Raw genomic sequence first — 15211 nt, 5'->3', positions numbered from 1 at the left:
CACACACACACACACACACACACACACACACACACACACACACACACACACAAATGAAGGGTTGTGAGGTGGTTTTCTGTAAGATGGCAGGCAGGTGTTCCAGTGTACTTCCCTTGCAGAGAATGTGCCTGCACATGCTGCCACTCATGTTAGCCTGGAGGATCAGGTTTGTTAGGAATGCACATGAAGTTCCTTTGAACATTTCCACACTCTGTGATACAAATATGTGCTGGTAACACAAACATGCCTTTTGTAAAAAAATATTGTTTGTATGAACTGTCAGGCTGATTGTTGCCCATCCTGTAAATGATTGAGTTCAAAGTTTCTTCTCATTATTAAAAAGTTTTTTTTCCTTAAAATGCCTCTTTGTGTGGGAATTAATGAGTTTCCTCATAGAATATTTGAAATAGCTTTCATTACCATGTGACGTTCTCTCAGATTACTTGTAAAATAAGATTTAGAGGCTCCTTAAATCCGTCTGAATGCAATGAAACTGTGTGTGTGATTTCTGTAGGTATTCCCATAAGGCTTGTGGGAGGGGAAAGCTCCAGGGAAGGTCGTGTTGAGATCCATCTCTCTGGTCAGTGGGGGACTGTCTGTGATGATGGATGGACCGATCAGGATGCTGAGGTGGTGTGCCGGCAGTTGGGTTTCAGGTATTCATACCGCTATGCCTTCCAAAAAACAGGTTTCAGACGAGTTGAAATACATATAAATCATTAATTTTTGCCTGTTTTGTTTGGAAGTTTCTATTTTGACACACTGTTTGCAGATTTTCCGTCTGAGTAGTACAGATTACTTGTTGGTGACATACGTATGTTCATTTTAAAATATGTTGCATCTTAAAGATCACAAAGGAAACATTATCAGTTTTTTTATGACCAAATAAAAAGCGGCCTATTTTTACCAATTTGTTCCACCAGCAGTTATGGTGCAAAACCASCTTACACATAACTTTAAATGTACCTGCACTGAAGGTGTGTAGGAATACAAAACACAGCAGGAATGAAGGCGATTCTTAAGCKGTAAACAGTTGGTGACTTCTTTTATTTTTTGAACCTTTATGGTGCAATCTGAAAATTAGCCTTGCATGCCCATGGTCCATTGTCTTGAGCAAAAATAAAACCACACAAAAGAAAATACCCTTGTATTGTATATTTTTRCATACATATTTAGATTAGAGCATCTTATTTAACATTTTATTTTCAGCTGTGATCCAGATCAGGATGTTAGAAAAGCGGTCAAGTTCTGGAGAAAACCTTGCAATWTGATCACTCTTTACATTACACTCACTTGAATGAATCCAGACTTCCTTCTCCGTTTGCAAAATCCATCACCACCTTTCAGACTTGGCATATATGTAGTGCTCCTCCCCCTGTGTCTGTGCCTTTCTCTTACTTTCCCTTTCTTTTTTTTTTCTTTTCACTTTAAACTTAAGCTCACATCTTGATTACATTTGCATTCAATGAAGAGCTGGAAAATATGTTTCAGTTGTTTAAAATAGTTGTTTATGTGAACTCTGATTCAGCATTCGTAGTCGTTTTTCAATTTTTTTTTAATATATTGTTGTACTTACTGGCAATCTCACTACTTCTGCATATTTTAGTCATTCATATATCCAAACATTCAACTCATTCAGGAGATAGGGGCTGTGGATTTGGGTGTTTGYTACTTTTATACTTTTCAAACTATTTAACTATATTTTCAAATGTTTTCTTCATAGAAATGAATGGAGATTGCTTCATTTTCTTTAGTTCTTTTTGGAATCAGCTTCTGCATACTGTCTTTTGTTTGCGCTATGATACCTTTAGCTTTTACTACTTTGGTACATTTAGCTAAAATTCAATATCTCAATTAGATTTTTCATACTTGATTTTAATAATAATAAAAAGTATATAAGTTTTGGTGTTTTTTTTCTGCTCCCACATTTAATTGTATTTTAATCTGGATCTTTGTAAAGTGTAATAAGATCTAGCAACTAATTAAATGACATAAAATATTGTTGTTGTTGTTGTTTTTGACTGACAGATTTGCCAATTCAATATTGTTTTTACCCATCTTGTGAGACCTTTCTAAATCAGAACAACCTGTCTTCATTTTATCTCTCATCACGCCTTCAGAAAAAGGCCCCTTAGTTGCTCTTCTTGTTTCTTTTTTTTGTTTTTTGTGACACAAACTCTTTGAATGRCACATCTGGAGTGCATAAATGTAGGCGAGATAGAGGAAGCACGTCCGAGGTGTGTAAACGCCATGTTCAGATCATCAGTTTGTGTCATGCTGGGTGTGGTGACAACTTATTATGTGACTAGTCTCCAAAGGCAAAGACTTGGATATGAAGGCAATAAAGTAAAATCTACTCTGACATGTGCGGATCCATATAAATTACATTAAAAGGCATCCGGACTACTATGCGTCTCAGTGTACCAAAATGTTTTGGATATTTTGAGACTGAGCAGCATCCTGTTTTGGAATAAAACAGGTATRAAAAATAAATGGAGAATTATCATTAATTAACCTTTACATGCAGGCAAATTCCATTGCAAGGAAGGCCTGGGCCTGAAAGCAGCTGTTTTTAGACATCTGCATGTTTCTGCTGTGCTGTTTATTAACCCAGTTAGTAAAAAGAGGATCAGTTCAACATTAAATAGATGAAATTTCTGGAAAGAACAAATATCCCTTTAGGATTGTTCAATATTTGTTGGCTTTAACTTGCAAATTAGATCTAAAAACAGCACTGGGTTTGGGGTTTCAGAGCTTGTGAAATGCAGAATCACACATAGAGTATATTTAATTTATCACCGTTATTTTAGTTAGCTGCTTTGCACCTTGGTTACATTTTATTTTTAGCTTCATAGAATAATATTATGCATTGCATGTATGATCTGTGGTTTTCTTACCATGAGTATTCATAACTAACTTAAAAAAAAACATATTTAGTTGGTCCAGATCTTTATTACATGATCTATGCTACTGATTTCTCCATGGCTGCAGCTTGCATTAGCTATTGCAAAGTTTTACAATTATTTCACAGAAAAAGGTGTCTAAAAGCAAACAAAACAAGCTGTCCTGAATGGTTAAAGTTGAAGTTTTGAATTTAAAGCAGTCTGTGTTACATTTAATTGTTGTAGTRCCACTGAGTGTTGCTACAGAAACACGTGGAGCAGAGACGATGTCAGTTTTTTAGGCTGAATTCCAAGTGATGTAAAGGGTCACCCTCTGCGTGCTAAGAAGTGCTCGGGGAGCCATTGGAGACACAGATATAACACTAAATATCTCAATAAGCATCCCAACAGATGACTGAGGTTATGAGATTGGTCACTTGTTGTACCCCAGAGACGCAATGTTAGACCTTCTCTTTCTGTTATCTATCGATCTTAATTAAAATCACCGTCACAGCTTTCACATTCACAGCCACAACCTATCGAACCCTACGTGAGATCAGTTTGCAAAGTTAAAGAAAGAGGTGAACAATTCATACAACTGCCTCGGATACAATATCAGATTGTAAAAGTGTTTGACCTGGATTGTGTCACATCATGACATCTAAGCCAGCATGTCATCAACTCACACATCTCTTTAAAAAAATGGATGGCATCTAAAGGTCAATGATTTTCAGCCGCAGCACCTCTTGTCGTCTCTCTAAATTGTATAAATGTACTTCTTTCACATAAAAGCTTGAAATGCTTGTCTTGTCACCCCAGTGGCGTCGCAAAGGCCCGCGTGATGGCGTACTTTGGGGAAGGAACGGGCCCCATCCATGTGGACAACGTGAAGTGTACCGGTGAGGAGCGTGCGCTGGCGGACTGCATCAAACAGACGCCTGGCACGCACAACTGCCGCCACAGTGAGGACGCCGGGGTCATCTGCGATTACGGTGTTTCGCAGCACAGCAAGAAAGAGGTTAAAGGTCAGTGTAATAGTCGGGATTGGGTTTACCTTAAAACAATCAGGGGTTTGGAAGTGGGGTTCTGCGGAAAAGGTAAAATAGTTGCAACAGATCCCTGAAGCGTCTCAAAGCACTTCCTGTTGGAATGTTCTAAGAATTCTGTCATAAAAAGTGATGCCTTTTTCAAGGATTCAAGGAAGTTTTATTGTCATTCGCAACACACATATGTGTGGTGGAACGAAATTCTGTACCCATTGTCCCGGTCTATCCAAAACAAATGTAGATAATAGAGAAAAACAACAATAATACTCAAAGATTTCAAAATTTTTACAACAACAACAACAACAATCAGATCAGAAATAACAATCAGATATAAAATGTGTGCAACATTGCCAGAATTGCAAATATACGTGCATTGAATGTGCAGTTACAGTTTGTTTTTGTTTTGATTTTGAGGTCTCGTGTTCCAGTCTGTGGTTTTAATGTTTTTTGATGGCGATATAAAGATTAAAAATAGCATTAGCACAAACCAAATTTCACTTTGTTGTTTGTGCTGTTTGGATTCACCATTAACATATCAATCTGTCAATAATGAACTCTTTTTTCCCAAACTGAGGTGGTTCAAATAGCTATCTACCTCAGGTAAGATATTATTTGTTTATAACCTTTTCACACAACCCCACTTTAAAAAAAGTTTAAAAAAAGGTCAGACCTACCGCATTTAATCTTTTTTTGAAAACAAATCGAGCGTTTTTCGTTTACTTGGAGCATTACAGAAACTTTGATGTGTTTAACAAACACTGCCATTTTGTCAAATGCAGTAAAGATTTCATGAGAAAYGTTAGAAGATAAGATGTTTAGCAGAAAGTCTGGGGTTTTTCTGAGCATGTTTCTCCAGTATATGTCCAGATGGTAAAATGTTTAAGCAGTGTTATTGCTTCATTCTGTCCATAACACATCAGAACAGAGTCAAACAATGCTATCTGTTGCCTGCACACGTGCTTTCCTTGGCTTACTGCGCATTTTACCACCCCATTCACTTTGACTATAAAACCACCTCTATTTATTTTATTTTATTTTATTTTTTTATTTTGTTTAATTTCACCCCCAGATGTCACAGTGAAAGATAAGTTTCCAACATCATTTCTTTGGACCAGTCTAAATATTTAATAGGTGTAACATCCGAGCTGAAATGTATGGTATAGCGATCGTTACCCTTCCACACACACACTCACACATTACACATCCAACTGTTCCTCTTTTGTCTCCGTCAGATCCTGTCAACTCAATTTGTGGTCTGCGGCTCATACACACTCGCCAGCGCCGAATCATAGGAGGAGAAAACTCTCTGAGGTAAGCTGCAGGGGACAGATGGAATTAATAACAGAACAAAGGAAGCCAGTCGCAGACCGTGGCCACATTTCGAGACTGAAAGTTGCAAATGGGAGACGACTGATTTAAAGTTCCAGGAAAATAAGTTTCCACTCGTGCAAACGAGGGTTGTACATTAGTCCAACAACACCAGTGTTTGAGGACTTTCGTTTGAGCTTTCTAAATGTTTGTGACACAGCAAGAAAGTTTTTTTTCTTTTTGTTTGTTAGTTTTCTTTTTTTACCCATATATAAAAATATTAATTATCATGTTCATAATGATGTGCCTGATTTAGGGGCCCTGGTAGATCAGTGATCAATTACACTTTGTCTTTTCTTTCTGAGGCTGCAGGTTTGAAGCCAGATTATGTCAGGAAGGACATCCAATTGCTAAACCTCTCATGTGAGAGCAGAAGTGTGTAGCCAGAATAAATAAATAAATAAATAAATGAAAAGATACTAATGTGTACGAGAAGACAAAAAACTGCATTTTTTTTGGAACATTTTAAATTTACATGTTAGAAAAAAAGCATGAAAGTCCAACAAATGAATAAATACTGTTGAGCTKTAGAAATAAGCAAAAGACAAATAAAGTACAATTAAAAACAGTGACAGCAACAATCTTGGGMAAAATGTACATACAGGCCTATTTTATTTGTTACCTGCAACACTACTTTTTGACAAGTAACAAAGTTAATTTTCAACCTGCTTTGAATATTTACTATAAAAAGTGAGTCAAACAAAAAGAGGCATTTACWAATAAAATTCTTATTTTGCAGGTGAGTGCTCAAGTTCAATCTAAGTGCATGTTTAAACTTCTCAWTGCCACCCATGTTATTGTTTACTGTTATCCCCAGAAATATAAATCAGAAACATATGTTGCAATAATGACAAACTGTTTATGGTTCTGTTGATGTGAATTCAGATGCACAAACCAGAGGCGGCGGTTTTATACCACAGAGATATCCCATTTCGAGTCAATATTTCTTTAGTGCTGTCTGAGAACTAGAAGACAGTAGTCTATATTTGGTGTGTGTTTAAGGTTGTTTATGCAGTTGTCTAATTGTTTGTGTGTCTGTGTGCATGTTTGTGCGGGTTGATGTTTRCAGGGGTGGCTGGCCGTGGCAAGCAGCCATTCGTCTGCGAGGATCTCGAGGGGACGGGAGGTTGGTGTGCGGAGCGACTCTCATCGACACGTGCTGGGTCCTCACGTCGGCGCACTGCTTCAAAAGGTCAACATTAAACCTTCACTCACACACACACCTGTTGTATAGGAAGCCTGAAACTGTTTAATACATAAATGCTTCTGAAAGGTAAAACACAAAGATGTTTTTGGCAGTATATGTGTCTGCAAAATACTGTATCTTGTTCCTAGGTGAAGATTTTTTTAATGCAACTTTTCCAGAATTGTTTCATTAGATTTACATCTACAGCCCGAGATGGCTGCTACAGCCAACTGACCTAAAACCCAAAGATTGCTACCAATCAGTCAGTTTCACAGATAATGGTTTAAATTTTGGTGTGGTTGTAGCTGATACTGATTCCCAACACATAATCTGAGCTTTAACAGAATGCACAAGATTTTCATTCAAAGTTCCAATAAATATTTAGAGGCAACTCTATTTGTCTGTTAGCAATATATCTCATGAACAGAAGTGTTTAGTAACTAAGTATGTTTAGTACGTTACAGTACTTAAGTAATTTTTTGAGGATTTGTAATTTTACCAAGTATTTTTATCGTAACTTTTACTTTTATTTTGTTACATTCAAAACATAAAACTGATACTTTTACTTATTTATTTTAAGATATATCATCTACTGGTAGTTACATGTTACAACTTTAAATATGACTGGAACTCATGAAGAGTTGCTTAAGCACTGATATGAAGTATTGAATTTACTTAACCAAGTTATCAACTGCTTCCACTAAACCGAGTTGTAGTGGAACCAGTTTGGTAAATTTAACACTTCATTTCTTAAAAAGTGTGTAAAAGCACTTTTACTTTAGCTTTCCCGCTTGTTATGAGAAGTTTTATGACTTTTACTTATCAGTGAAATTCTTTTTTTTAACCTAAGTCATTTCCTGTTAAGGCATTTTTACTTTTATGTAGTTATTTCTTTAAAGTACTTTACATACCTCTGATCATTAACCACACTGTGGATTTAAATTAAACTTTCAGGAAATAATTATTGGATGCGCTTCAGTTGGTTTGGAGCCAACTCAAGTCAAGATGGCCGCCACAGTTAAATGATCATAATAAACTTCTGTTTATTAAGATCATAATAGCTATGAATAAATCAGTTTTWGAAATAAGGAGCTCGAATTTTACATGGGTAAGACATTCTCAACACCATTCATGTCAAGTTGTACAGATTTTCCGTAATTTACACAGACTTTCCTTAATTTTACAGGTATGTGTAGAGCAAGTTTTACGGACAACACAACAATGGTCACACCCTCGTTAGTTCTGCAGACACTGAGTTAAAATCATATGCTGCTGTAGATGGAAGTCATTCACAACCCTTACTGCACTCTGTGCTTGACGTCTTACGGTATCAGATTAAGTTACTCTCAGTGTTTAATTAGAATGGCTGCAACACATCATTTCACATTTTATTTGATCTGATATGTTGGCATATAAGGCRGCAGGTGACACGTTCCATCAAGGAATGCCAGGCCTTTATTTCACYAAAACCTGTCTGTGCTGTGGGTGTCAAACATGTGTATTCAGCATGTCAGTATTGGTGTCATCAAAAGRTTAAAATGAGGTTGTGGCTACATTAAAACAAGTAATTGTTAAGGATCATATGTAGTAATCATAAGGTATTATGTGTGTAATGACTGAGATGAAGCACACACACYGCCTCAGGCTTCCCATTCTATATTAAACACTTTTACTATTTGATTGACTGATCCATTGTATGAAGGACATTGTGTGAAATAATTGGCGTCTGACTGGCGCTCGTTCAGTGCTAACAAAAATATAATTATTAAAACTGTTTGTTGTTGCTCCAAAGCTATGTACATACCTATTACCAAACGTGTAATTTATTATCATTCACATTTAATGACAGCTACACAAATGAGTTAGAAAAATTTTGAGGACAGGTTTGATCAWCAGTTTTGCTTGAGATTCGGTCATCTAATTTTATACGGGTAGCTAAAATGAAACATGCTGCATGGAAAATGGTGTGGTCTTAACCAGGAGTAAACAGCTCTCTTATAATAACGATAGTAATAGAAATTACAAGGTCATTAATTATCACTTTATTATAATGTATTAGAAGGCACACATGAGATTTGACTTTCCTTTTCCTTTAGAAAACACTGAAACTGTAAATGTCAAACAGTTGAAGGTTATTCTCCTGGCGGTGTGATCACATATCAGCCCTTCATGCTTCAAGCTGTGTAGCCTCAGCTATGACAGCTTCCAAAATTAWTTTGTTCATATGCAAGCCAGAGCACACAGGCCAAAATATGAACTTCCGACTTCACTGTGTCACTTTTCACGTACGATAACCAAAATAATATGCGATACACMCAAGAAGCTTTTCAAAGTCATATTACTGGATTATTAACRCTCTCGTTAATAGACGGAAAAGGTTCTGACATCTGAGGTCRCATATACTGAACACATTAAATCTATTTCAGTGTTTAGATGGACAGCTGAGGTCCTGCTAATAGTAATATAAATGTTTTTAGCAATAAGGTATAAATGTGTTTTGATCTTTATTTGCTTTCAGGCTTTTACCCACCACACCCAGGGGAACGGGGGAGTGTAGTTTTTTTTTATTATTATTATAAATATATGCGTGTTGGCAGACTTCAAAKGTTGGTCAGGAGTGTTCTTGCTCTGCCAGAAATGCGTTGGCACCAACTTGTCAGCAGATCTTTCTGGAATCGCTGTGTAACCTGACACAGAGACTTGGCACAATCCAAAGTTCTACCTCTTTCACTCCTCCTCTCTTCTGTCGTTCCCCTTTTCACTGACACTCACCCTACACCTCTCTCAGCCCGAGTCTCATTCTCATGGCTTTATTTTTAAAATATGAGACTGGTAAAATGTTTGTTTYATGCTGTTGGGTTTGTTCATCTTTCCTTCTCAGTTTAGCTTCAGTTTGGGTCTTCAGTTTCTTGCTAGCCTGGTTCAAAATTCCATCAAACTGGGGATGATTATGGGAAATTTTGTAGAAGATAAATATTTTCTTTTTCGAGATTTATTTTTTATTATTGTGACTCATTTTGCCAGCACAATTGAGATTTATGTGGTAGTAGTTGACGTGACGTCAGATGATCTTCCATGAGATTATCTAAAACATTGTTTTCATTTTTAACAGCTTTGTCACTTTCTCACTTGAGACGATCTTAGTCTGAAACTCTTTTCTAGCTTTTCTAGCAGGGGGCGGGGGGTGAGCTGCTATGATGCAGTTTACGTGGCATCTGAAAATACATTTCCTCAAAGGTATTTTGAATCTGAAAAGAGCTTCACTGAGTGAGCAGTAGTGGAGCTCAGCAGACAGTTTAAGTTTCACTTTCAGTTTCACCCGAGAGCCTGCAGGAGTCATGGACGGGGTGTGGGGAGGGGGGCGGTGCTCCGTGATGAGGAAGTTCGGCTTAAAGACACGTCCCAGGGGCGTTTCTGGTGCCAAAAGGCGTTTCCGGTCCCCACCTGTCGTTTTGCTCCTCAGCATGGCTGCCTAAAAACGCTGCAGGATTTCTCAAACATGCATGAATGAGTCAAAGCAAGGCTTTGGACCTGTTTTTTATGAGAGTATAACATTATAACATGATATAAAACTCAAAAAAGGTTGTTTTTACATGATATTGCCCCTTTAAACTAAAACTGTTTCCTTTTTGTTTATAAAATAAAACAATGTGAGGCTAATACATTTCTCATTTAAAATTGTTTTGTTTTCAAAATGTCCAAGCTGTCAAGAAAGCGAATGCTTTGGTACTGCGGTATAAATTTGATCARACCTTAAAATGTTGTTTCTTTGGGKATACAAATCAACAGTTGGATTTCTAATACAAACTTTCCATTTTTTTATTTCTGCAGGTATGGAAACAGCACCAAGCAATACAAAGTAAGAGTGGGCGACTACCACTCCCTCGTCCCCGAGGAGTACGAAGAGGAGTATGGCGTTGATCGTATCGTCCTCCATCCGAACTACCATTCCCAAAGTAACAACTACGACCTGGCCTTAGTTCGTCTGTCACTGGGAGCTGTGGGCCAGACGCCGGGACAGTGTGTGTCATTCAGCCGCCATGTCCTCCCCGCCTGTCTGCCCATGAAGAAAGAGAGAGTGCTCAAACAAGCCAGCAACTGTCACATTACTGGCTGGGGAGATACAGGTGACCATGTGTGTGCGCATGTGTGTGTGTGTGGATCTGAATATTTAATTTAGTGAACAGCTTGGAATTTGTGGCACAATTTCAGAAAACAGTCAAGCATTTAAAATAAATAAATATCAATGAATGAAAAATATATAACAGTGAGGCTTTGTTTCTAAAAAAATACCGTGGGAAACAGTTTTTATAGTTCAGCTTTAAAGCCAGGTGGGTGAGAATTTAAGCTGCTCTTTTAAAATGCACTTGTTCTTTTTTGAGCCCGTGCACCGACACACATCTGTTAGTGATCTTTAAATTACCTGCTGATGTCATTAATCATGGCAACACAGACACAAGGGTCTGCGAACTGTCAAGAGCATGAACTACTTGCTGTGAAGTGTGTTTTTAAATCTTCTTAGAATCAGTACATAAAATCTGCATGTTTGTGTGTGTGTGAGTGTGTGTGTGTGTCTGTGGGTGGGGTAATTTTACTGCATTAAGTCAGGCACATGGGCTATTTAGAGTCTGTGATGTTTTGCAACAGGCTGTGTACAGCTGTTTGTGTTTGGCTAGCTGCCTTTCTCATATCACACACGCAGGCAATTTTTCCACACCCCCACTACTCAAAGCTGCCATGGATAGTTCATGACACTAGGTGGTCACCAAGACTAAGAAAAAAAAATTGTTGTTAATTTGTTTGACTTCAGTCTGCCGTTGAGAAAAGAACTGTAACTATGAGTATATGAAATAAAGTGAAAATTAAAAAAACTAAGGTTAACTGTAGAGCAAAACTCACATCAACTATTTACAAAATTAAAGAGGTACTAAGAGAGGCTGCTGACATACATCTATTTTGGCGAGTACCAAATTAAAAATTGTTTTTTCTCTGTAGGGTAGCTGGACTCCTTAAGATAGGGTAAGAGGTTTGGTTATCCTGGAGAGACTTGGAGTAAAGTTGCTGCTCTTCCAATCCAGGAGAACTAGTTGGTGTGGTTCAGGCATCTGGTAAAGATGGCCCCCTGGAAGGTGTTCATGTCCAACTATGTGGACACYTCAGCTGACCTGGGAACGCCTTGGCTGCTCAAACCTGTTGCARATGTCTCAGTAGATGGAGAAGACTGTGCAGACTTAGTTCATCCATTATCATCTTCATAAAATTTAAATCTACAGCAGGGCTGTTCAACTGGCAGCCCGTGGGCCACATCTGGCCCGTGAGTGATCAAAGTTCGGCCCACCAATTTTGTTCATTCATCTCTTAAGCCAAAGCCCCGGGTTTCTACTTTAAKTACTATGAGTTCTTTTAGTTAAACATAGACATGTTTGGTATCTACAGAAACATCAGAATCTTGGCTAGAAGCTGTTAAAAACCATTTCTATTTACAAGCAGTTACAAGCAGCTGAAGATAAAACTATGAAAGTGGTTTTAAAAAATGGCAAGTCAGAGATGTCAAAATAAAATTTGTGTTACATAACAGGCATAACATGTTCTTTTTGTTTTTGATGTAGGGTTCTGTATGTTATATTCATCATTAAATACAACAAAATGAACTATTTCAAAGGTAACAGATATTTGTACTACTTGCTTTATTTACATAATGATTTAATTGCTGGATGTTCGGCCCCTGTGCTTTTGGCCTGCAGTAACAACTGTGGCCCCCGGAGCAATTTAGTTGAATAACCCTGATCTACAGTAAATAATGTGTGAGTAGTATGGGGTGCCAAGTGGAACATAAATTTTAAAAATAATGCTACTAGCACATTTTCATTTTCATATAAAACCCTAGTTGAAAAATTTYCCAACAACTTTTTATTGTTGTTTAGCTCACTGTTCTTATGTTTTTCTAAATTTTTTTACTAAATGTTAAATTTTATATTTAAATGTTGCACCTAAATGATAAAGCTTACATTTCAGTATTTCAGTCTTCATGTTCCAACATATTTATGTATTTACAGTSGTATAAATGAATATATTGGGACATATTTTTTATGTGTCTTCACTAGATGTTTAATTTAGAAAAATTTAATTAAAGGTGCTATTTGATAAAATATTTCACCAACTGTTTGAGTTTTGGGGACCTTTACTTTCAACATATCATCATCGTAATCTTTAGGTATTAGATTTTGAGAAAAGTGACAATTTGATATAAATGAGCAGTTTCTGTACAAGCTTTCCTTCAAAGCAGTAAAATACAAATGGATGCAGATCTTCCAAATGGCAGCAGAAATAAAATGAGGCCACTTCACTTTGAACCACTGCCCACCTTTTCTGATCCTTRCAGATGACAACCTGAACTCTTCTGAACTCTACGTTCTCCTTCTCGTTTCAGGACGCTCGTACTCAAAGACCCTGCAGCAAGCTGCCCTGTCCCTTCTGCCACGCCGCCACTGCCAGCAGCATTACCACAGTGCCTTCACAAGCCGCATGCTCTGCGCCGGGAGCRTCCAATCAGAAAGGCACGTGGACAGTTGCCGTGGCGACAGCGGAGGCCCATTGGTGTGTGAGCGTCCGGGCGGGGGCTGGGTCGTTTACGGGGTCACATCCTGGGGTCACGCCTGCAGGACACAACAGTCCCCGGGTGTTTACACCAAAGTGTCCGCTTTCAGCTCCTGGATACGCAAAGTTGTTGGCCGCGATGAGAAAAGGCGGTAAAGAGTGACAAACCCCAATAAGGCCTCTCAATCACACTTAATGGCTCTAAAGAACTGATGGGTCAGACGTGTGAGCCACTGCAGCTCCTGATGAGATGATGTCACGGCATTATTAACTGAACACGAGCTGAAGCGATTACCTGAGTAAAAGGACAATGCTGAGTTCTACTATTCTTATATTTTGTTTTATTTGTCAACACAAAATTAGTTTGTTTTAAGCCATAAGCACTTATTCAAATATTCTTGGATGCTACAACAATCAAAGTATTTAACTCAACWATGGCATAACTGAAACATTTCTTTGTTGTAACATTGCAAACTTTTTAAAACATTTTTTTCTGTTGAATGATTTTTGAGCTTGCTTTTGTTTTAACTATATATCGTAATTTATTATATAAACTATGTATGTTGAAAAAGGGACCAAACACATAGCAGACTGCACATGCATGCATTCATGCATTCATATAAGCAATGGCATGACATAAATTTGCATACTTGCACTAAAATCCCTTATTTTTGGTACTTTAACTGCATGATATTTGGTGCTTCTGTGTATTGTCGTCATATTGACATTTGCCGAAATGAAATGTGAAACTTCATTTCTGTTCTCTTTTTAATGTATAATATTATTTGATTTCATTTGTGCAAAAAAAAAAAAAAAACATGTTTCAGGTCTTAATATTGCTCAGGCTTTTATACCATAAATCTAATCATTGGTAGATCTTGACTTTGTGCTGAGAAATGTTTACAAAATAGTGTTTCTGAATCAAAGCACAAAACAATATTTCCAAGTGTTTTGTCAAATCTTTGTCTTTGTTTGGTATTTTTTGTGTCTTCTGATCCAGAGGGGCATCATAGACACTTTACTTATTTCTAATTTGTTGTTTACTTTATATGTTGTGTTGTATTCATACACTCATAAAATCACATTTTGTAAGAAGTCAAACTTTGTCAAGGTTTTTTTTCTGAACTCGTCCCATATGTAAGCCATTGTAGCCAGGAGCTGTTTAGATAAATACACACCAATAAATGCTACGTTTTCTAAATGGCAGTCACACTTTTGCCATGGGAAATGGCAGCTGCTGCAGCGACAGAGGCCTTTCAGGTATGTTTTCTGACAGGAACCTGTCAAAGGAATGTTGACAGGAATGGTAAGTTTCTGAGTTTCTGTCATTTAAATATGAAGGGAGAGGAAAACAAAGAAACCAAAACCAATAATATGAACATGTTGAAAACAAGGATGCATATTTTACCCGGCACTTGGTGTTTTTTTGGTTTAAGTTTCACCTCCTTAAAAATGATGGTAACTGTTACAGTAATGAAAATGTTTTTCTAACTTGTCTTCAACCTTGTATATTTACAGGGTAGGTTTGTCACTCAGCTCACAGTCTCTTTCCTCACACCTTAATCTTATTTTAACAGCAGCACAAATAATTGCTGCAGTAATACCCTGAGTGAATGTCTTGGGTTCACACACTTTCAGCTCAATTGTGACGAATAGCTGCTGTGCAGGTAAGTGCAGACACAGACTAAATGTCAAGCTTGTCTCAGAACAACAACCGTTGTCACTCAACTATTAGACTTTAGATGTGGAAGACAAACAGTTTTATTTCAGCACAAAGAGCTTTTATTGATAAACTGTTAGAGACGACTGACAAGTTAAAGATGAATGTTCTCGCAAACAAAGTGTCATTGTGCCTTATTTTCTCTGTATCTCCAAACATGCATCATGGGGCCCAAAGCCCTGGCTAATTTAGCGTGTGTGTTTAGGACTAAAGTGTGAATTGAGTTTAGGTTAGTTTTGGGGTCAGGTAGATGCACGTTAGGTTAATTTTAGGGTAAATAATCAGGGTTAGGCTATAAAGTTACCAAAAAAAAAAAATAGAAGTCAATCCACAGTGCCCACAGGGATATAAAACGAACACGTGTGTGTGTGTGTGTGTGTGTGTGTGTGTGTGTGTGTGTGTGTGTGTGTGT

The 15211-nt window shown here is 37.5% G+C and overlaps 1 protein-coding gene across 1 annotated transcript in view; it reads left to right on the top strand.

Annotated features, from left to right (window-relative positions):
• prss12 (serine protease 12) overlaps nt 1-14180 on the top strand; it is a 27040-nt gene extending 12860 nt beyond the window's left edge. Inside the window, exons 8-13 of the mRNA XM_014007857.1 lie at nt 515-656; nt 3702-3907; nt 5161-5239; nt 6366-6488; nt 10314-10609; nt 12913-14180. Coding sequence (XP_013863311.1) covers nt 515-656; nt 3702-3907; nt 5161-5239; nt 6366-6488; nt 10314-10609; nt 12913-13235 — 1169 coding nt within the window. The 3' untranslated portion in view covers nt 13236-14180. The remainder of the gene's footprint in view (nt 1-514; nt 657-3701; nt 3908-5160; nt 5240-6365; nt 6489-10313; nt 10610-12912) is intronic.
• Nucleotides 14181-15211: the final 1031 nt, after the last annotated feature.

Source organism: Austrofundulus limnaeus, unplaced genomic scaffold (genome assembly GCF_001266775.1).
Source record: "Austrofundulus limnaeus strain Quisiro unplaced genomic scaffold, Austrofundulus_limnaeus-1.0 Scaffold45, whole genome shotgun sequence".
NCBI classification, from domain to species: Eukaryota; Metazoa; Chordata; class Actinopteri; order Cyprinodontiformes; family Rivulidae; genus Austrofundulus; species Austrofundulus limnaeus.
This window is presented reverse-complemented; position numbering and strand designations above follow the sequence as displayed.